This window comes from Etheostoma spectabile, chromosome 19 (assembly GCF_008692095.1).
Source record: "Etheostoma spectabile isolate EspeVRDwgs_2016 chromosome 19, UIUC_Espe_1.0, whole genome shotgun sequence".
In the NCBI taxonomy this organism is placed as follows: Eukaryota; Metazoa; Chordata; class Actinopteri; order Perciformes; family Percidae; genus Etheostoma; species Etheostoma spectabile.
Window position 1 is genome coordinate 3,762,891 of NC_045751.1, and position 22,316 is coordinate 3,785,206.

The 22,316-nt window shown below is 41.1% G+C and overlaps 1 protein-coding gene across 1 annotated transcript in view; it reads right to left on the minus strand.

Moving 5' to 3' along the window:
• Positions 1 to 2,959: 2,959 nt before the first annotated feature.
• The window catches only part of LOC116707095 (sodium/calcium exchanger 1), a 46,244-nt gene continuing 26,887 nt past the window's right edge, over positions 2,960 to 22,316 (minus strand). Inside the window, exons 7-11 of the mRNA XM_032544251.1 lie at positions 13,815 to 13,921; positions 10,882 to 11,006; positions 9,479 to 9,578; positions 8,832 to 9,104; positions 2,960 to 5,095 (exon numbers count right to left, since the gene is read on the minus strand). Coding sequence (XP_032400142.1) covers positions 4,716 to 5,095; positions 8,832 to 9,104; positions 9,479 to 9,578; positions 10,882 to 11,006; positions 13,815 to 13,921 — 985 coding nt within the window. The 3' untranslated portion in view covers positions 2,960 to 4,715. The remainder of the gene's footprint in view (positions 5,096 to 8,831; positions 9,105 to 9,478; positions 9,579 to 10,881; positions 11,007 to 13,814; positions 13,922 to 22,316) is intronic.

Here is a 22,316-nt window from a genome sequence, read left to right on the forward strand (position 1 = left end):
CCTCCTGTGTTTCTGCATGTACAGTACAATGAAGGAGTATAATGAACACTTGTCTGTGTGTCAGCACCTGGCCATCAGCCAATTGGTTTGTGAAGTCAACAACCTCAATGTTTGACAGTTGATGCTCGCGTGTGCGGGCGCGCGCGCGCGCGCGCGCACACACACACACACGCACGCACACACACACACACACACACACACACACACACACACACACACACACACACACACACACACACACACACACACACACACTTCTTCAAACAATGTGCCATCATCTCTAATCTCGATCGCCTGGCAGGGACACACAGGGGGAGCCCTTATAAAGAGATTACTACACCAACCGGCACACACACTCACACAGAGGGACAAATCCATGTAGATCTACACACAATGGATACACATGCAAAACAAGGGGAGGCTCAAGGAAAACTAAATAAATGATAAACACGCATTGAACAAAAATGAACACATGAAGAGGAATACATGTTAAAATTCACCCGTGGAGAGGGGGGAAAAAAGAATGAGAAACCACATTATCACACTGACTAGAAGGAGGGCAAGCAGACACGGTGAGAAACATCAAAAGAGAATGACACACATGCACACACGCAATCACGCACGCAACAGTCAAGAAGACAGCGGCTTGCAGATAGATGGTCGCTAAGCAACAGGCATAGACTAAAAATATGGTTGCATTTTTTCACTCACTTAAAAGGCATGCATGCACACACTCACACACACTCACATACACGCACACACACAGTCGTCCTCAAACAAGGCCCATCAACCTTTAAAAAGCCTCCATTTCTAAATCCGTCGCAGTGTTCTTGTGTTCATCACTATGATCCTGCCCACTCAGTCTCGAACTGGCGACTGTTACGGAAGCTTAAGTCACTGAGGAACAGAGTTGGTCCCGCCAGACGCCCTGGCCTCCCAGGGGGCCATGGGGCCAGGAGCCAAGCCGACGTGCCTGTCGTGTCTAATCTGCTGACTGGCTGATGACCTTTCGTCACGGAGGATTGACTGTACTTCTACATTTTAGGATCTAATGAAATGACTAAGGAAGCCGAGACAATGACAGGAGCTGGATGGTTAGTCAGACCGTTTCATCTGGATGATACCGAGTCAAAGGTCGTGTCAACAAGCATCCAGGGCTGTAGCTACCGTTAAAGACACTGAGGTCATGCCTTTTGAATTTCATCGGGGGAATTTTAGAGATTTGTGAAGCGTATATAACAGTCTACAATTGACACTTACACATTTTGCACTTTGACTGCAGTGTTTTTAGCCATGCTACCGGCATGGTAGGTTTGTTAATCCCACCACTTTGGTCCAGACTGAAATATCTCTACAGGTATTGGATAGATTGCTGTGCATTTTTTAGTATAAACTTTCATGTTGAAGGAGGACGAATCCTAATCAATCTGGTGCTAGTGTGGTTTGGAATGAAATGTTGAGACAGATATGGAATGTACTGCCATAACATTTGGTACATACATTCATGTTACACTTACATTGAATTGCAATCACTCTTATGATCCCTTCACTTTTCATCTCATGCCATCATCAGGTGGAAAATATGGTAAATAAGAGATGATCATTGTTAGCATGTTAATACACCACTCGAGCACTGATCCTTTCTCCTGGGGTTTGACTAACTGGATGACATGCTGAAGTGTCCCTAAAAGCTCCAGGGTAGCTCCTTTCTGAGGAGGAAACTTGGGTCTAATTTCTAGACAGCAATGTTAAATATTTGCAGCCAAGAGATATTCGTTTGAAATGAATCCAGAGCATCATGGAAGAGGCCCAATCTCTTTCTATCAATTAATCTTGGCTGAGCTTGTCTGAAACCAGATGATACAGTAGCTCTATTTTAAACTTGTTGTTCAAGGAATCCCAGTAGTTTTCACTGCTGCTTTTATGTTCTGCAATCAAAGACTGGAATATTTCCCTCTCCTCCTTTTCTTTACATCTGTCAGAAAGTGCAAGGAACTGGAGTGGCATTTAAAACATTTGGTGACGCATACAAGCATTTTCACCCCAGCGGATCAATGCCCCTCTGCTCCAAATCATCAATTATCTTCCATTTGTGCACTTTACCAAGGGCTGCGACGGACAAGCTCGTGCTGTGTTTAGCCTGGTCCCGGCTGAGCGGGCTTTGTAAAGCCTGCACTTACATTGAGCTGAAAGAAGCGGGTAATTTGTCCATATTTAACAAGGCGGATTGTGGGCAGGTAAATTGTTGTTTTCAGTCCAATTTTCTCTTAGTGAACAAAAAGTTTAATTATTGTTGGGGTTTTTTTCTTCTCAGGATGCTCCTTGAAGTTTACAATGAGCACTGTGGGCTCAACTGCCGGGAAAACTGTTTCAGAGATTTTCCTTCTGTGCTGTTGTTAACAAAGGGATTCCATTTAATAATGACGTGCCAGCCCTTCTGTCCAGCTTCAGTCCAGCCCCCCCCCCCCGGCTAAGGCAGGGGCATCCACACAGACATAATGGAAATCTGGATTGCACACAAACAATAACAAGATGGTTGATTACCTATATGTGGCATTATATTCTCATTAAGCTATTCTGATATCTTACTTTCACTTTCAGAAAAAAAAAAGACATGCCTGAATGAACAAACTTTTCACAGAATTCAAATCATTAGCACAGCTTTTGATACCGGCTCATCGCCCATTAAAAAATACCAGTGGTTAAGCACATTTATCTGTTGGGTGAACACCTTTATGACCTAAAATTTGCTTGTGGGACTTGCACTATGCCTGCGAGGTAAAACTGCCCACTGGGAACGCATGGTGATCTGAGACAGCGTTCTCCTATTAAATCTTTGGATAAAAGAGGACACGGGATTTGTGTTTGAATAGAAAGAAACGTCCCAACTGCTGAGGAACAGTCGTGAGATATTTCAGAGCTGCCGTACATTTCCCTCAGAACATTCGATTCTTCTCTCTGTCAATAAATCATCTCTGGTTTTAGCCTTTTTTTCCCTTAGATCTCCCTCAAATGTCTTCTTGAACTGTCTTTCAGAGGAAGAAGAAGAAAAAAAAAGGGCACATGAATTTTTCTTTTCCTTCTCCGGGCTTTTCCTTATAAAGAGGGGGGCTTCACATAAATTAAACAGCAGTGTTTTCTCACACACATCGATACAAGTTTCTTATATTATCATGTACAATTAGAAACACTGGGTATGGTTATAGTTGTGATTTGACAACACTGCCATGTCATCTTCTTAGTCCTTGTCAAAGTCCCGACCAGTGAGATCCTTCATTCTGATTGGTCCCACTGTGTTATGTCTGTTTTGGCTTGTTCACATGCTTGTTTCCTCCACCATTTAATGCAACATTAGACGTGTAAACAGTGTACTTCACAAGTGCACAACGCTTCTTCATCGCAAGAAAGACAACAGTTACTAAGTGGACTGCTCTCTTGTTGGTTCTCCAGATGTTTATAATCTTCCCTCAGCTTATCAAACATTTCATCTTGCTTCTCCATCCCACTTTTGAGATTCCTTCCAGGTGCTAATCAATCCGAATCCTCCATGTTACATTCTATCTTCTAAAACCTGCTGTAACTTTGCTTATCTCCATCTCACTATACTTAATAGGTCTTCTTTTTTCTTTTTACAATTGCACGGTAACAACATCAACACGTGACGCCATTGAAAAGTTTAGAAAAAAAAAAGAGGGTGAGTTTCCTACGTGTGACGAGGCTGTTGATAGAATATGATGATAAAAGGAGAAGGACTTGGGATTGGCTCGATTAAAAAGAGGGTTGGTTGGTCGGTTGGTGGTGACTACGGCGTTTCATTATCACAACTTTAAGACGATTCCTACAGGAGAGATAGGAGTAAGGCAAGAGGGAGGGACGGAGGAGTGTGTACAGTCTGTAGAGTGTTTGTTGGAAAGGTAGTGTGTGTGTGTGTGTGTGTGTGTGTGTGTGTGTGTGTGTGTGTGTGTGCGCGCGCGCAGTTTGGGGTAGGGGGGTTAAACGGAATGACTCACTGGTAGTATTATATAAAGTTCAGTGGGTATAATGGGAGGACCCACCATTCCCATGACGACGAGATACAGCATAGATAGAAGTAGCGAGAGAGTAAGGAGGGGGTGTAGAACAATTTTGCCCATCTGTTCTTCTCTTTCTTTTTCCCGTGTCGTCTTTCCTCTAGTCTCTCCATCGGCTGTATCCAGATCGTTCTCTAGTTTTGCTGCCTCCAGCCTCCGCTCTCCCAACCTTTCCACTTTTATCTTTCCTTCTTTTATCTTCGTTTTCCCCTTCAGAGGGTTTTCTTTTCTCCTGCTGCTCTGGCAGAATACTGGAACGATATCAGCCGTTTCTTAAGTATTAAACAGTGTGTGTCAGATGGTGATGAAGCTGCTCATGTAAAAAAAAAAAAAAAATGTTTGGATATAATTGGAGAGTTTTAGTCTTTCATAATGGTATACACTCTTCTTCAGGAAAAGAATAAATGGAAAGATAAAAAATAAATCTATCTGAAACACTGAAAAAGTGTTTTGGACTTTAAAAAAATCAGGACATGGAAAGATCTGCTGACTCCATAAAAAATATCAGAATCGGCCTATATCAATCCACCTCTACAACCCATCTCTCCTCGTTCCTGTTTGAAGACTCCTCCATCCCTCCCTCTCTCTCTCTCTCGCTCTCTTCACATTGGCAGTGGGTCTCTCTCCCTCCTCTCTGCTCTCCATTTAAAACATTGGTAAATGGCAGTAGGCCTCCAGTGAAGCCAGCAGGATGTAAATCAGCCACATGGAGACGAACAGCAGCGACGTTATTATCTTGCAAGTCCGCGGCCCGCCCAGCTCGCCACCGGCCACCCCCGCCCGCCGCCGGTACAGCAGTGTGATCACACACAACATGGCCATGATGGTGAAGAGGGTCACAGAGAAGGCCAGGTTTCCTGGGTCCACCTTGAACACCTTGCCCTTGGAGCGCCAGACGACAGCGGCGATGGTCCACGCCACGCCGATGCCGAGGAAAACGTTGACGGCGTTGGAGCCGGTGACGTTGCCGATGGAGGCGTCAGCGTACTGGTCCTGGATGGCGGCAACCTTGCTGGCGAATGTGTCTGAATGAGAAAGACAAAGATGTTGGTATTGATATTTGTTAAAAATGTTTCAGCATGTTTTAAATCATAGTAACAGCTGATCAAATTGACAGCATAAGCAATTTGAAAAAAGAAAAAAAAAAAACGATTAAAATAAAACCATCAGACTGAGGTCAAAACATAACCAAATTATGTAAAGCAACAACATCATGATCAGGACTTCTGGTACGATCTTTTGGTTATGCTTTTCTCTCAAACCACTGAGGAAACAGCCTCAAGGCAACATCGAGTCTGTCCAGTAGGCTACTCTCACAGCCACACACAGACATGCACTGTAAGCTAAGAGAGTCAGTATTTATGGAAATAATTACACATTTAATAGATGACTGTTAGAGACAGAGAAAACCAGGGATAAACAATACAAACGGCTAATATAAAAATAACAAGGAGAGCAGACACAGGAAAAGATGGAGCATACAGTAGAAATAGAGAATAGAAGGCTAACTGTTTGAACTGTTTGTTTTCTAAAATTGATTCAACAATCAGTGAAACTGCTCTATATTCTGCATTTCTCACCTATCTTAAAGGGACATCATATATTGTTTCATGTTCTAACAATGGGTCAAAGGGGCCGTGGTTCTAATTGGCACAAACCACCGCTGTTGTAGAGGTTTAGGACAATAATAGAATAGAATAGAATAATGTATATTGAAGCAATACAGTTTTACATGACTCATTTCAAATGCTTGGCTCAGAGTTGAACATAGAAAGAAACCCTCTGGATTGTTGCATAGCACAGGTGGCCCGCCAGCTGGTCAAGCCCTGTAAGTAGATTGTCAAGTGATATCATTTTTGCATGTACTTTTAATTGGACTTAGAGACAAGCATTAGAAATAATTTATGTTACATTTACCGTTAGGAGGCTAAGGCTGCTTGCCATGATATATACTGTACATTATTTTACTAAAGTATTGCATGATTCAGAGTCACAGCAGCCACGGTTAGGAACCAGTTTGGAAAAAAACAAAAAACAAAATTACGGATTAAAAGATTATTTTCAGGAAGATTCATAGTTCCCATCTGTAATCTGCAGTTATTTATTGGCATCAGCCTAAAAGTGAACTGATGTAATTAATGCCTGTAAATTGCTGTAAGTGCACATGAGTGGAGCTCTTCTTTTGGAGCTGAACATTTGAGGAGGAACTGGGTAAAGTGGAGAGACTACTAACTGGGTTGGCAGGGAACACCAGGCAAACAGCTGCCAGTTAGTGTACGCCTGTCTCGGCTTAATTCTATTTATAGACGAGCTGGTGAGATTACTCCCAATTCCGTTTGAATGTCAGCGAGATTAGTTGAAATTCATATCCCAATATACAGTAAAAACAAATCCTGAATTGCAATTCCATTGATAGCACACTGCACAAAAAGAAATGAAAGTTGTGTGTGTGTTAAGACACACGCACATGAGATTGTGGGTTTGAATCAGAGTCATGAAATTGCACATTGTTGTCTCTACACACATTCCACAATCTACTCTGCTACTGCTGGCAACACCAAAAAAACATCAAACCCATTGTATCAAACTTTTCATTCATCAAGTGTATACATTTTTCTTTCCCAGTCGTGAATTACCTTCTTAAAGTTACCGGTGTTAAAGTGTTCTGCCAGTGTTGCCTGATTCCCACCTCTGACTGAGACGGGACTCTGATGTTAAATGGTTTATGTTAGCAAGGTGTCTAAGGTGATCTTGGAGTTACTGGAGGGCATATTACTCTTTTCTTTAAACAGAATCTAGCCCACTCACCCCCACCCCCTCCTACAGCAAGCTAATATGTCTCCCACCAGTCTACCTCCTTGTTGCACAGCAAAAAAGCCAATCCCCAAAGACCCCTAAACTGGAACAAATGAGACCACGGACCATTTCGTTCCAGGGTACCTCCATCTGATAGGAGATTTGCTTTTGGATCTTTTATTGCACAAAGTGTTCGAAACTCATTACCAAAAGGAATACATCCTGTCATTGTGTTACTTAGGGATGGAATTATAGAGAAAATAATTATCCCCTTGTTGCTGGAACCCCCTCATTGACCCTTAGTGGTCCCTGGACCCTTTGATAACCACTGCCCTATAGGATTTGTTCACCACCGATGCAAATATAACATATAAACACCACTGATACGGTTTAAAGGGCTCAGATAGTTACAGATGAGCTCTGTAAACCTCTTAAACAGCCAGAAACATGTAGCAGTTCACAGGGTTCCGATCAGCATTTGAGCTCTTATTTCTTGAATCTACAAATCTGTTGTAAATTGCCTGGATAATCCCCCAGGGTGTCTCCAATGTAATAATGCAGAAATGCTTTTATGAACCTGGACGAAGAAAGAGTGCAAGGGAAAAAGTGGGAAAACAAGAGAGGAGATGAACAAGCTTTAAGGAGCTCACACACAAACACACACACACACCAGGGAGCACACACTCCCACTGGAAGTTATAATGAGCTAAAGGGACCTGCCACACGCAGACTTGCATCACCGTTGCAGAGTAAACATATTTTCACCCACACACACCTGGGTACCACTGCACACAGGTCAGAATGATGAACGATACAACAGGGAAAACACAATATCCAATAAGAGGAGGGGAGAGAGGGATGGAGGAGTAAGATAATACCCAGTCAGAATAATAAATTGACCGGGATGGGGCACGGGAGCAAGCGTAACAGATAAGTTAGGTAGGATAGGAGCATGTGAGGGTGGACAGACGGAGAGAAAACGCCACACAGATTAAAAAATGTGAGTGAAAAGATAAGCCAAAGGAGAGTGAAGAAAATTCAGAACAGGAAAAGCAACAAAAAAAAAGCTAATAAAGTAACATCAACATATCTTGTGAATGGCAAACCAACTGATAATGGATATCAAATCCGTGTTTACAGTCTTCAAATCCAGCACATAACATCATATAGCTGCTGAAGGAATTTATTCAGACCTCGCCGCTCGCGAGCCATCAAAGTTACCGCCTGGTAGAGTGGCGAAGGAGCTATTTCTATAAATCATACGGAGGGGCAACAATAAAACGGCTGCAGGAGGAATGAGGAAGGGAATTGAATTAAAGTCCTGGGACAATGCTTGCCCTCCAGGTGGGGGAAAACTAAGGCTGTGATGGAGCCTGCGTTTTACAATTCAATTTTTATTACCGGCATGTTTACTGAGGGCGGCTGCTCTTGAAATAAGATGGGGGAGGTTTGTTTGTCTGGAAATTTGGGATGAACATGCATCTCATTTCTGTTTTTGTTTACTGTTAGTAAGGGACTCCTTCGTCCCTCATACCATCAGACTGTGCAACTCTTCACTCGGGGGGGGGGGTACAGAGGACAGTACACACACCTGAGCTCACATAAATACCTGGAAACTTTAACACTTGAGTCAACACTGACACTTTATGATAATTTATGATAAATGTCTTTTTATGTCTTATTTATAGCCAAAGGTTCTAATTTTGTTTTTATTGTTTTCATTGTTTTTTATTATTGCTGTTATTACTGTTATCTTTATACTGTCTTCCTCTTTTTCTCTCTATACTGTAGTTTTCTTGCTAAAACGGATGCTGGAAAATTTAATTTCCTTGTTTGAGTCATCCCAAAAGGATTAATAAAGAGAAGTCTAAGTCCAAGTCTAAGTTAGGAAGCATGTACCAGGACAGAAATCCAAAGCAGTTTGCCTTCATCCCTCTACACGCACACTAAACCACTCCCACTCACCTGGTACAGATGTTCCCAGCGCCACAAACACCACGGCCGTCACCGAGTCCTTCAGTCCCACCGTGCAGCCAAAGTGTGATGCCAGATCGCCGGTGACTGCCGTCAGGACGCCGATAAGTGATATGGAGACAATGAAGCAGGCCCAGCCGTTCCAATACTCCGTGGGCGGGACGAAGGCGAACAGAACCTTCCAGAAGACGGTGAGGAAGTGCATGATGTAGTCGAAGCAGGAAGGCAGCCGCTCCTCGCCGCTCTCCTCGTCGTCGTCGTCTCCTTTGGGTGCGGAGAGGGATTCAAGACAGAGAGATAATTGAAAGTAAGATTTTAAAAATAGTTCAACAGTTCTCGTTGTCATGTTCGCTGCCTTGCCGCAACCCCAGTCTAGTGTAAACAGAAACAAAACAGCGCATTGGGAACAAGTACACTTTAAACAAATTGAAATCAACGCATGAAAAGGTTCAAAATAAAATGCTGATGCAAACTTTTAAGAAATGTACTTTTCTTCATACATCATCTTTTCAAAATAAAGTCAAGAAAGATGTAAATCAAAACCATGGGTCCGTAAATCAAAATGTCAACTGTGTGTGTGTGTGTGTGTGTGTGTGTGTGTGTGTGTGTTGTGTGTGGTGTGTGTGTGTGTGTGTTACCTGCGCTGACAGTAACAGCACTGACAAACTGCTCCCTCCAGCTGCTGCTCCCCACCACCAAGGCCAGGTTTGTCTTCTTGATCAACTTATCTACCGTGTTCTGCACACACACAACACACACACACACACACACACACACACACCACACACACACACACACACCACACACACCACACCACCACACACACCACCACACACACACACACAGCACACACACGCACGACACAGCACGTGACAGACACGGCACAGCACATCACACAAGAAAGCGACACCAGAATGACCTATGCATGTGACTCGCCACACAGAAAGGGGAAACCTTTCAATTATCTCAGGATCTGTCTGTATTTCACAACACTGACAATTGCATGATTAATACAATGCCGTGAAATCGTCCATTCCAACATGTCAGTATTGCACAGTAGCAGATGGAAGAAAAAGCATTGCATGCACAGAAAAACTAAAGAGAGAGAACGATAGATAACCTTTTCAGCGCGCCAAAGAAGAGTATTAACTGCTCTCTGCACATGCACACACACAAACACACACACATTCACAATGACATAAATGGAGAAATGTGCAACAAAAATATGATTGGTTACATTTTCAAGACCAAAACTTAATCACAGATTGGCGGCAAAACAATTCACAGAATGGATCTAGAGCAACAAACATGGCATGATGATGTACAAAGTAATAAAAGACAAACGTGAGACAGACGCAGCAGTTTGTGAGGAATGTCATTATCTGCAATGATCCATGGCTAAATTACAAACCGATCTCATTTGAAAACCCATTCCTTCTTATTTACAATAATTATAACAGGAGTAAGCCAATGCGAGATCTAATTTGCTGGATGGATGGTCTACCAGCAACTTTTTTTTTCCTTCTAAGGCCTATTTGAAACAAAAAGACAGCTCACGATGGACAAATTCTTTGTTGACTTTTGAATTGTCTGCAATCAAAATGACAAGCGTCTTAACAGAGTCCATTACATGCTAACAAAACATATCATTCCTCCTCTGGACCAGGGCAGCTGGCACTCAATTTAAACCATTTTAAGTCAGTTTACTTTTCAGGTGATAAAAAGTAATCCAAATTGATGGCTGCCAAACAGGTGGTTATTATTATTTAATTTCATGTTTATTTGAATAGGGACCAACGCTACAATATAGATGTACAGCATCACAGCATTTATAGCTAGTCCTGATTTCCAATGCCTGTCCCTAGAAGTGCTTTTAAACAGTCCTAAAAACAAACACTGAACATTCCCACATTAAAATACATAAAGTACTTCAACAAGACTAGCTCCTAAAACATTCTGAGTAGCTTCTGAACACACAAAAACACTGACATGCACACATTCCTGTTGGAAATGGAAATAGAGCACTAACAAAGACACTTACCTTAAACTCGTAGGACTCTTCTATGACCACCTCTACTTGTGTGTGTTCGCCCAGACTGGGACAGCCCATCTTGGCCACCTCTTCATCCTCTGCTCCCACCAACGGCTTGTTCTCATTGGAGTCCCCTAGGAGAACACAGAGATGAATGGGTCAGTAGGGTTGCTTAAGCTGTACAGAGGTTATGCAGTACCAACTGAAAGTAATAATCTTGAAGATTTGCATTTAAATAAATATCTGATTTGTCACTATCTATCACCGAATGAGTAACGTAGTATGGCCCACTGATGGAGGCCCTTGCATTTGCAGTATTTTCAAGAAAGCGCAAAGTTGGTTGTAATCTGTCCCCACAACAGTGGCTATTCTGCTTTCTGAAAGATTTCAAATTATGTTAGTAAATCACTTGGAACACTTCTTACACCAAGTTGCTGTGTATTGCAAAAATATATAAGTAAACTTGAATCAAATGGGATCATTTGTCTTTCAAATCCTCTGGAGAGACGCTACTGCCACTTTAATTGACTGAGAAATGTCTGAAGTGTTCGAATGGAAGTTGCTGCCATGTGAGGAAGAGCAATGGAGTTCTAAAAATAAACGTCATGTCACCGTGAAACTTTATATCTTTCCTTCAAAACAAACTTTCTTTATTTGGTGCAAGAGTGCTTATACAGTAATTTCAGGATTAATATGCAATATGTATGAAGTATATTTACACATTCAGCCTGGCAGCTGAACTTAATCCTGTAATGTTTTGATTTGTCTGATTTTTGCTAGAGCATACATCAGTATTTCACTGGGTTATCATTTTAAAACTGTGTGCATGCAGTCGCGAAAGTCTATATTGTAAAAAATGTCCAATCAACTGAGCATCCAATGTTGTTACAAATATGATTACCACTGAGGAATTTAGATCTTTTCCTATGAAACAACCTTCTTCACCATTACCGTATGTCCCACCATGCATCCCTCCATATTTCTCCTCCCTCACTCTTCACACTCGGTGACGGTCATTAATCGAGTCAGCTGTTATCAGCGTAGGCCTGCTTTAATTGAAAAGCAGTATATAGTATGTGACACAGTACGTGTGTGGCTCAGTGTGTGTATGTGTGTGAATGTTAGTCCACTTGCTATGTGGCAGTCTTATTAAACCAATTTTATTTCCTCTGTGATGAAAGGCTGGCTCCAGGCTGCTGCTGCTCTTCATGACTGACATCGAGAGTGTGGCTCTTTACTCCACCAGCTCTGTCACCTTGTCTACAGAGAAGGTCTAACATTAGCAGCAGCATGCTTGCACAGCGGCGGCTTCAGTGCTCCATCTGTGTCGACACAGGAGCCGTTTTTGGGCACGGTTCCAAGTGTAGGTCACCCGTGTTTTGGCAGCGCTCAGGGAACACGTCACATTCATTGTACTTGACTTGACGCTTAAAAATACACTTTGGGGCTCGTTTAAAGCAAATAGAGTGAGTAAAAGGCGAGTAAAGCCTTGAAGTTACAGGGACTGCACAAATGAGCATGTGAGACGCACAGCTAACAAGCGCTGCCGATACACTGTGTGTGTGTGTGTGTGTGTCATAAAATAAATAACGGTTTAATCAATAATTTAGTAATCCTTTGTAGCAGTCCTACTTTTTTATACTGACAGTAGAAAGGGAGTGAGAATAAATCTGTGTGCAAGTGAGTGAGATAATGTATGTGGTAGAGGAATTGTTTTCCAGTAGACACATCCACTATGAAGCATTACTTAAGAGGCCTGAAGAAGTGAACAAATATTTAATAATATTAATATAGATTAGTTTTTGTGTTTCTTGGCTGTTTATCTTTTACGACCCATCAGATTTATCTTGCGACCCCTTGAAGCGGTCACGTACCCCCGGTTGACAACCAGTCTGTTAGAGGTTAGGTCTATGCAAATTATCCTCTTGTCAAAATGCAAACACATGGTGCTGCAGCCAAAAAGTAAGTTAGTGAGGGAAAGAAAGAAAAAAAGAAAGAAAGAAAGAAAAGGGGTAAAATTAGGTTAAATGAGACAAAGACAATGTCTCTGTAAAGTGTAAAGTGAAATGACTCTTTCCTGGTGTCTTTTCTGTCATCTTGTAAACTTTCCATTTTGTTCTCTTCAGCCTTGAGTCACCTGCCAGAGATTAGCTGTCTGCCTACTGTAAAGAGCCTTTTAGAAATTTCGACCAAAGCTTCCTACGTTCTTAAAAACTTGATTGACTTAGATGGTTTAGAGGTATGGATTTGAGAGCTCTCTGGTAACTATGTAGATTCAGAAAGTATGAAATGACAGTGCAGGGGAAGAAACCTAATCAAAATAGGCAGGAATAAACTGCAAATTGTGTTCAATCTGGGGTTTTTACTGGTTGCTTAGATGACAGAATTCATTGCAGTAATGCATATATATATATATATATATATATATATATATATATATATATATATATATAATAACAACAGTGCAATATGGCAGTGATTTCAGACACAAATATAGAGGGTTCCTGGCTATTTATGGCAAACACATTCATGTATGTAAGACTTAAGTGGGCTAAATGCTGATTGTGATTTGTTACCATCAGGCCTACTATTTCAGGCCTATGTGTAGGGATTTCTAACAAAACAGAGTGTAAATTGTAAATTCCCCACTGGGGTTCAATAAACAGTAGAAATTGTTATTATTACTACTACTACTACTACTACTGCTGCTTTAAATCCATCCCAAGCCACATCCTTTGTTCAAAGTGAAATGATCCCCAAGTTAATCTGAGTTTAGATTGGAAGTTTCAGACAATCAATGCAGGTCATCCCCCTGTTTGTCACCAGACTTAAATAAAGACTCCATTCTGTCTGTCACTCTGTTCCCTCTCCTGGCTTCTTGATATTCTCAGTGAATAACAACAACAACACGCACACACACACACACCCACACACACACACACCGTGTTTCTGCCCTATCTCCAACAGAACGGGTTCTCCCAGCTCGATGATGAAGTTCTTGTTCTTCTCATACTCTTCATCGTCAATAATCTTCACCTCGATGATCTTCCTGTTGAAAGTGAAAAGAAAGACAGGTCTCAGTGAGGGTATTCTAGATAATGAAACCTTTTAATTTCACACTCTCCCTCTTAATAATAGTGTGCATAAAAAACGTGTTTAGAGCAGTTAGTTTTTTACATTTTCCCGCCAGTTGACTGTGATGCAATGCGCAACACCACCACATTTTTCTATTAGGAGTTCCCAGGGGAAAGCTCTAAAATAAAGCACAAAACGTTTTGCGAGGACACGTACAACAACCATATCTAAAGCAGTAAATCGTGGGGAAAAATGTGAGAAAATAGCAATGTGAGCAGAGACTTAGTAGACTGAGAAAATAGGGGAGATGGCATTGTTATTGGATCTGTCAGTTTAGTTAGAGACAAACTGAAATGTTTTTATTAACGCTGCTGCTCATTCATTGGACAATAAGGTCAAAGACATTTAACATTTATAACGGCTAGCTCAAATCGAGCAATCTGATTGGTTCATAGCTGTAATATAATAACCATATACAAAGGCTATGACGTCTAATAACGTTCCTTTGCACAAAAAGTCAGCGTCTGAGAAAAAAACGTTGGACAAACTTCTACTGCACACACACACACACCAACACACACACACACACACACAACACACACACACACACACACACACACACACACACACACACACAACACACACACACACCACACACACACACACACTGTGGGTAATAACACAGTGTTGGTTTAAAATCAGCTGGTTTTAAGGTATCCCTTTATGTGCACGCTGTATTTAGAATATTTGCACCGCTTTAATTTGCTGTCAGACAGCGGAACTGAAGTTGTTATCTATGCTCTCTTCAAAATATCCAGACTCCACTGACATAAACAGTAATAAGAGTTGCTGTCATACTGCTGCCTCGACCGGTTAGTTGCTGGTCTACTTCTGTCACGGTCGGTTAGTTACTTTGTGTTATTGTGTGACTTTGGTAAATCTGAACTAACTCGTTGCTGTTAGCAAAAGAAATATTACCTATTACCAGAGCAACCGCCTCGGTACGTGCAGACCGCTAGCCAGCCCTGAAAGGCCTATTTTATTGTGAAATATTATTTATAAATACAAATCTATTTAAATTGGAATGTGTCTATAACTTTCCCAATAACATACTTGATGACCATTTTATTAAAAGCAATAGGTCACTTTAGTCTGTATTATTTAAGCAATATTCAAGAAGAGATCATTTGCAAATATTGAAAAGAAAGATGGATGGCAAATTCTGTCAGATGTCTGATGTCTGAGATGCTCTAAGGGTGCATTTAAGAAGGCAGCAATTATGAATGAGTAACATATCAATGTATCAAAGGAGGCTGACAGTTTGAAAGTATTTCACTGCTGTGTAATTGGTGCTGGTCACAACTTTGAATTGGCGCTGATAATGTCTCCACTAACAATAAAGGAAACTGATTATAAAACATCCCTAATTCAAAAATATACAGGGCACCAAAATGATCACAACATGTGTTTTGTTCCTTCAATGAAAATCCCATCTCCTTCTGGTCACCCAGCGTATATATAATCATCAACTCAACAACCCATCTGTATCTGACAGGCAACGAGGAAGAGAGAGTGTTCATTCCCACCTGGTTGTGTCATCATATATGCTTCACTGTCAGCCATGTTGGCTCTGACACTACAAATAGCCTTCGGTTCCACAAAGAAAAAACAGGAGGGAGGAGCAACAGGAATGTGAAAGAGTGATGGAGAAGTGGAAGCACTTTTTTTAATTTTTTTATTGCTGAGCTGTCACATCAACAGCGGCTGGATTTGGCTATTTCCAGCATCACATCAGGTTGAGCGGCAACTCTCAACAAGGTTGGAGAAGATAAGAAAGTATTGTTTAGTCTGGTGTGAAACGGGAGTAGAAAAGAACAACTGGGACAAATGGGAAGGAAGAGATTAAATATCTGTTATATTTATATTGTTCAGCTGATTTAATTTCTTTAATCATTTCCAGTCATCTGCCTGTTGTAACATCTTACAATAGAAAGATTGACAGGCGTAGCAACACTAACTTCAGGGTTCACGGCTTGGCAAAGGGTCGATTGGCATTGAAATGGAAGAAAAAACACAGACGTAAGAGGATGGAGAGAGATGAGGAGAGAAGAGAGAGATGGGAGAGAGGATAGAAAAAAACAAGGGTTTGGTAAAAGAAAAAAAACGTACTAAGATGTGAGAGATTGAAGAAGTGACAAGGAAGAAGGAGACGGAGAGACTGAAAGAGGCTGAAAGAGAAGTAGGAGTAATGCATAGACTCATCTGGATCCAAAGGGACAACTGAGATGGTTTGGTTGGTTGGGGTGGGGAGTGGGGGGTGGGCTGCCTTCCACATTGGTTAGTATCAGTATAACACAGCCATACTATGTTTGTATACATTTGATCCAATATGTGCTATGGAAAATGCTACATTGTTTAATGGAAAGTCAATAAAAAAACACATATCCATCCACACTGAGTTAACTTAGGAATCCTAACATGTGCACGCACGCACGCACACACCACGCACACACACAGACACGACACACACACACACACACACACACACACACACACACACATTACAATTTACCTTTGCATATACAAACACATAACATATATTTTATAACATGTAAACACATAACCTCCAACAATGAGGAACATTCACACATTGGATGTCTACACACTTCACGTCATACACATTGCACAAATTGTGGTTTGTACATGAACAGATAGCCAGCCACCCCCACATGTGCCCACGCTTCACTAGTAACACACACATACACAAACAATTCAGTTCAATGTACACATACATGATATGCATGAAAACATGTTCCAGGTAGACACTGGGGAATTTAAACAAATGTATTCATTAAGTCACACACACACACACAGACACACAGACACACAGACACACACACAGACACACAGACACACACACGCACGCACGCACGCACACACACGCTTTAATTATTCATACCATTCATACTGGCAGTAGCAGCACTCCCATCTGTGCCCTCCGTCTCTATCTCAGCCCTTGCCCATTCTTCTTCTCTCTCGCTGACCTTTTTTATTCTTTTAGTTTTCATGGCAGGGTCACAGTCAATACCCTAAACAGTTTGTGGTTCCAATAAATTTATGTGACTGTGCTTCCAAGAAATTGTCATCAGAAATTATACATTGATTTAAAACCAGGAATGACAATAGGTCTGTGATAAAAGTACAGGTTCAAAGTACATAGTGTCATAACCATTTTAAATATCCATCTTTACATAGAACAATAAATCACACTGAAAAAGAAAAACTAATGGCTAGCTACCACCCTGATGGGGGACGCCGATTCCCAACAGAACTGTTAAGATGGCTCAGCTTTATGTTCTAAAAACTGTTTTGAGGGGTGCCCTGGTAGCTCACCTGGTTGAGTGTGTGCCCCGTGTCCAAAGGCTCGGCCCTTACTGCAGAGGCCAGAGTTTGATTTCGACCTGTGGCCATTTACTGCGTGACATTACCCTTCTATCTTCCCTGTCGTATCTTCAGCTGTTCTCTTAAAATAAAAAAGGCCTAAAATGCCCCAAAAAATAATCTTGAAAAACAACAACAATGAAAAGCTTTTACCTTGTCAGATATAATGTCACATGAGATAATACATGACAAACAACTTAGGGCACACTGAGCACAGCTGTACAAAAATAAATAAACATCAAGAATAGAAAGAAGAGTCAGAAAAGAGAAATGAATAAAGAGGTTTTGAATTATCCCTAGTTTGTTTAAATTTTTACAATTTCATTGCTAATGCGACCTTAAACTAAACCACTTTTCAAGCGATTCCACTATCGCAGATTAATTTCTAATATCAGAATGTAATCATAAGAGTCTTGCTAGAGTTGGGGTGCGCTCCTATTGTCTATCATTTGGTGTGAGGTGGTTATAAAACTCAGTCCGAGTAAGTCTCTTTCTCTTTTTTCTTGGTTTTAAAATCTTATAGTATATAGATTGTCATTACATGAGAAATGGTCTCAGACTTTTTTTTGATTTTTTTAAATCTTTTCAAAGTCTTCTAGTGTACGGTAGGCCTCATTTGCAGTGTTGACCTTCCCTAATAACTACATCACTATCCATATTCCAAATAAGTTCACATTAAATGAAAAGATTCCAGACTTGGATATGCACTACTGCCAACCATGAGCTGATGAAATAAGGCTACACTCCTAAATGCAATACGTTAATTATCTTCCCTCCCTCTCCGTCACTGTCTCACCTTCTCTGTATATATCTACCTTGTTACTTTGGGACACCTGCTCCCCAGAAAGTTCCTCTATCAGGCTGAAGCCAAAAATGCCCTGGTCTGTCACACACACACACACACACACACACACACACACAAAGGAGTGACTGAGTGAAAAAGGTCAACAAAAGGTATTGTTGATTGAAAAGCCCCAAACAGAATCAATTGGGCTGTAAATCAATTTAATGGATATGTTTTATATTGCCGCAGAGTGATGTGTGTTTGCATGTGGCCCTAAAGTTCTCATGGAAGTGAATGATTGAGCGACAGTTTGATTTGATTAGTTCAGACCTCATTGCATTACTTAATGGGCACAGACTCTTTATATCTCGGCCTCCATCTCTTTCCATTTTCTTCTGGCTCCAGGTCTACTTTGGATTAACAACCACTTGGAGCTGGGTGGTGTGTGTGTGTGTGTGGTGTGTGTGTGTGTGTGTGTTTTGTGTGTGTGTGTGTGTGAGAGTGAGTTTGTGTGTGTGTGTGCGTGTGTGTGTGCTGTGTTTTTAGGCATTGAAAGACTACCTTACTTTTAGGTGCTGTGAGCATGTGTGTGTGTGGAGTGTGTGTGAGATAAAGCATTTTAGAGAACCGCAGCAGCAAACAACTCAATTTCTTAAGTGAGGCTGATTTATATACACACTTTAGTTTTACTGTTTCTGCTTCTGGCGGAAACTCTAAATCTCTCCATCTCACTCACTCACACACACACACCACACACACACGCACACACACACGCACACACGCACCACACACACACACTTGTGAAAGAATTGCTGCAACACAGTAAAACTGAGATCATAAAAATGTTATAGTTTGAAAGTTAAAACTTAACTTGACCAACAATGCAAGGCCGTTGTTTTCCCTTAGCAAAGCTGGCCGGCAGGAGAGTGAGAAGGATGGACAGGACGTGGACATGTGTGTCTTCTTCAGCTGACCACCGGGATTGTAATAGTCAACCAACAACAGGTTTACAGTAATTTGATTACAATCCAAACTCTACTGAGATTACAATCACATAACAGTATATATACCCTAAAACAGTTAATTTTCCTCCAAATGATGGATGATACTGACTGTATATGGACTTAATGCTCTGCCAACTGCAGGCTGCAAACTCAAATATCTTCTTTATACAAACTACTTAGTTTGGTTGAATCTGAAATAATTGATTTTGGAGTGCAAACACAACACTGACATACTATCACATTATATTATATCATATTTTATAAAGGATCTGGTGCCCACTGTATACGGTGTAGCAAATGTAATTACTAACATGTCAGATAAAATATTTCAAAACAGGCGATAGGCAGGAAAAAGTTAGTACATTTAGTTTTTTCCAGGTTAGCTAGCCATCCAATAGATCACAGAGCCTCTCTCTCACTTTAGCTGTCTGTCTTTAGTCTGTCTCTATAGGGACAGATGGGTTGTTGTTGTCAGAGATTAGCAACATTGCTACAGTTGAGTTACGTGTTAGCTCTGTATTGTAAATACTACGTGCTGTGATTTCTCAAAATTCCCCTGGGCTTGAATTGGGTTTGCGCAGATTTATTTTGGTTGTTTGTTGTGTTTTAAAATGCAGACCTTATAGTCTGCATGATGTCGTGAATAATGTATGGGTGTGTCGGCTGTGCTGACGCCACCTTCTTCTACTTTAACTTTTTACTTTGCTGGATTATAGAGCAGCAGAAATTTTGTAATTAAAATTGCTACAGATGATAACTGTCAGTTTATTTGAGAAATACTACGTAGTATTTCTCAAAACCTGGCTGAATGTGCCAGATGTTGTTTGTGATTAACAACAACCCTTGTCGCATGAGTCAGTGAATACAGCTATGGGGGTAGGAGGTGTGATCTATTGATTTAGCTAACCTGGAAAAACAGCTAAAGACAACTTTTTAATTAATTACTGACTGAAATGTCAGTTATCAGGAATAACTTAAAAATTAAATAAATTTGTGTGGAAACTGCTAACATTGGACATAGTGGGATTCTGAGTGACAGCAGCTTTTTACTTTTAAAGTGCGGAGAGGCAGAAACTTACTGCGGTGCTGGGTACGATCAAATGATATCAGTTGGTCTGGATGCTTCTCTCTTTGGCACTCGTACACACACACACACACCACACACACACACACACACACACACACACACACACACACACACACACACACACACACACTTCTACAGGAGCAGGTAGGCTAAAAGAAAACCTTTGTTGGACTCTCTGAGTGGTAGCAACGCAAACAAAACAATGTGAGGGAGGCCAACAGAGAGAGCCAGAGACATAAAAAAAAAGCTCTTAAGTGGAGCAATATTACCTCTCTTAATGATATCATGGAATGCAAAATGAGAAACAACACAAAACACACTCTGTCTCTCCCACATGCACACTCGTGGTAAGTGGTCTCGAGCTGTGCTGAGTAATAAAGCTGGTTTCTATGGTGTGTGTGTGTGAGATGACAGAGATGGATAGGTGCATGATTTGAGGTTTGAGGAGAGGGGCAGAGGAAGATATGAAGCGTTTCTATGCCAGCAATGTGATAGAGAAAATGTAAAAGAAGGAAGACAAGAAAACAAGAAATTGAGGAATATGTGAGACCAGAATATAAAATTAGAGGGGTAAAAAGACACCTATATTTTTCTATATTTTTTTTAAACAAAGAAAATATAGAAGTTTCCCCTGCTGCTCAAACAGGAAATTCAATAAAGTCAGAGCACAAGTGATCCTCTGAATAAAAGTCACTCGGGTTTTCCACCAAAAAAGGAATCACTAGAAGAGGTTTTATTGCCAGAGCCTTGGGAGGGCTCCACTGCATTCACACCATGCGCATTCTGGGTATTTTAGGGACTAATCTGCCATGGCTGCTAGCACAGCTGGTGTTTGTTTACATGGTGTAGCTGCTACAGATGCTACTTCAGGGTACACTTGGGTTATTAACTTAATTAGATGCTGTTACAAAATGACAGAGCTTGCAAGGACATGAAGCAACGTTAAAGTCAGATAGATATTTTAAGAATTAACTGAAACTTGAGGTGTACTTCAAATCCAGAATTTACAAGATGAGTGTGATTGTGATCCCTAAACTGTAAGCAATTTAATTTGTAAACTATAATTCAATTGCTGCAGGCATCAACTGTATGGTGGAGCAGCCTGGACACCTTGATGGAAAAACGTAAATCCAGTTTCAATTCCCCCCCAGTAGAGGATATCTCAACTCAAATCCATAGAGACATGAGAGCGCTTCCATTTTCTCATTTTTCTGCTGGCATCCAGGAAGGAGAGGAAGAAGGGTTAGAAGAACGAGAGATACTGTAGGAGAGAGATGATGGAAGAGTGGAATTCTGTTCTGAGGAATCAGAAACACACACACACACACACACACAACACACACACACACACACGGGCGGTATGGAGAATGTATGGTTGGCATGGAAACCATGAAGGCGTGAAGTGGAATAAAACCCCCAACATACACATTCAGTATACACACAAATCACACCTCATTACATTATATACTGTACTCTACATGTTTCGGTCTGTCCTCAGATCAGTCACAAACAGCTAATGCCTTCCCTAGCTGCATTACATTGTGTGGAATTAAGCTACGACCATTAATCACATACTGTACATTACCCCACACGCACCCAAACACACACACACACACACACACACACACCACACACACAAATCTGCATGATGTACCATAATCCATAGCAGCTACTTTAGTGTTTTCCACTGGGAGCAGAAGAGAAAAAAGGGATGGAGGAGAAAGAGGAAAAAATAGTTAAGAGTAAAATAAGGAGGTGAGAAGAAGAACAAGATTGCCGGAAGAAGTAAAAAAAAAAAAAAAAAAAAAAAAAAAAAGGGTAGAAGATATGAGGCTGACATACAAAAATCTGAAAAGCGAGAAAGAAGAGAAGGAAGAAAAGTGGCATGCACCACAACAGGAGTAATGGGATAAAAGGTAGGAGTAAGGGCAGAGAGAAATAGAGGGAAATGCGGAAAGGTACCACAGGAAGGAAAAAGGACTATAAAGACAAAGGAGGAAAGAAAGACAGGCTGTGAGGTGCGCTCCAGTAGCTACCACTGCACGGACCAGTT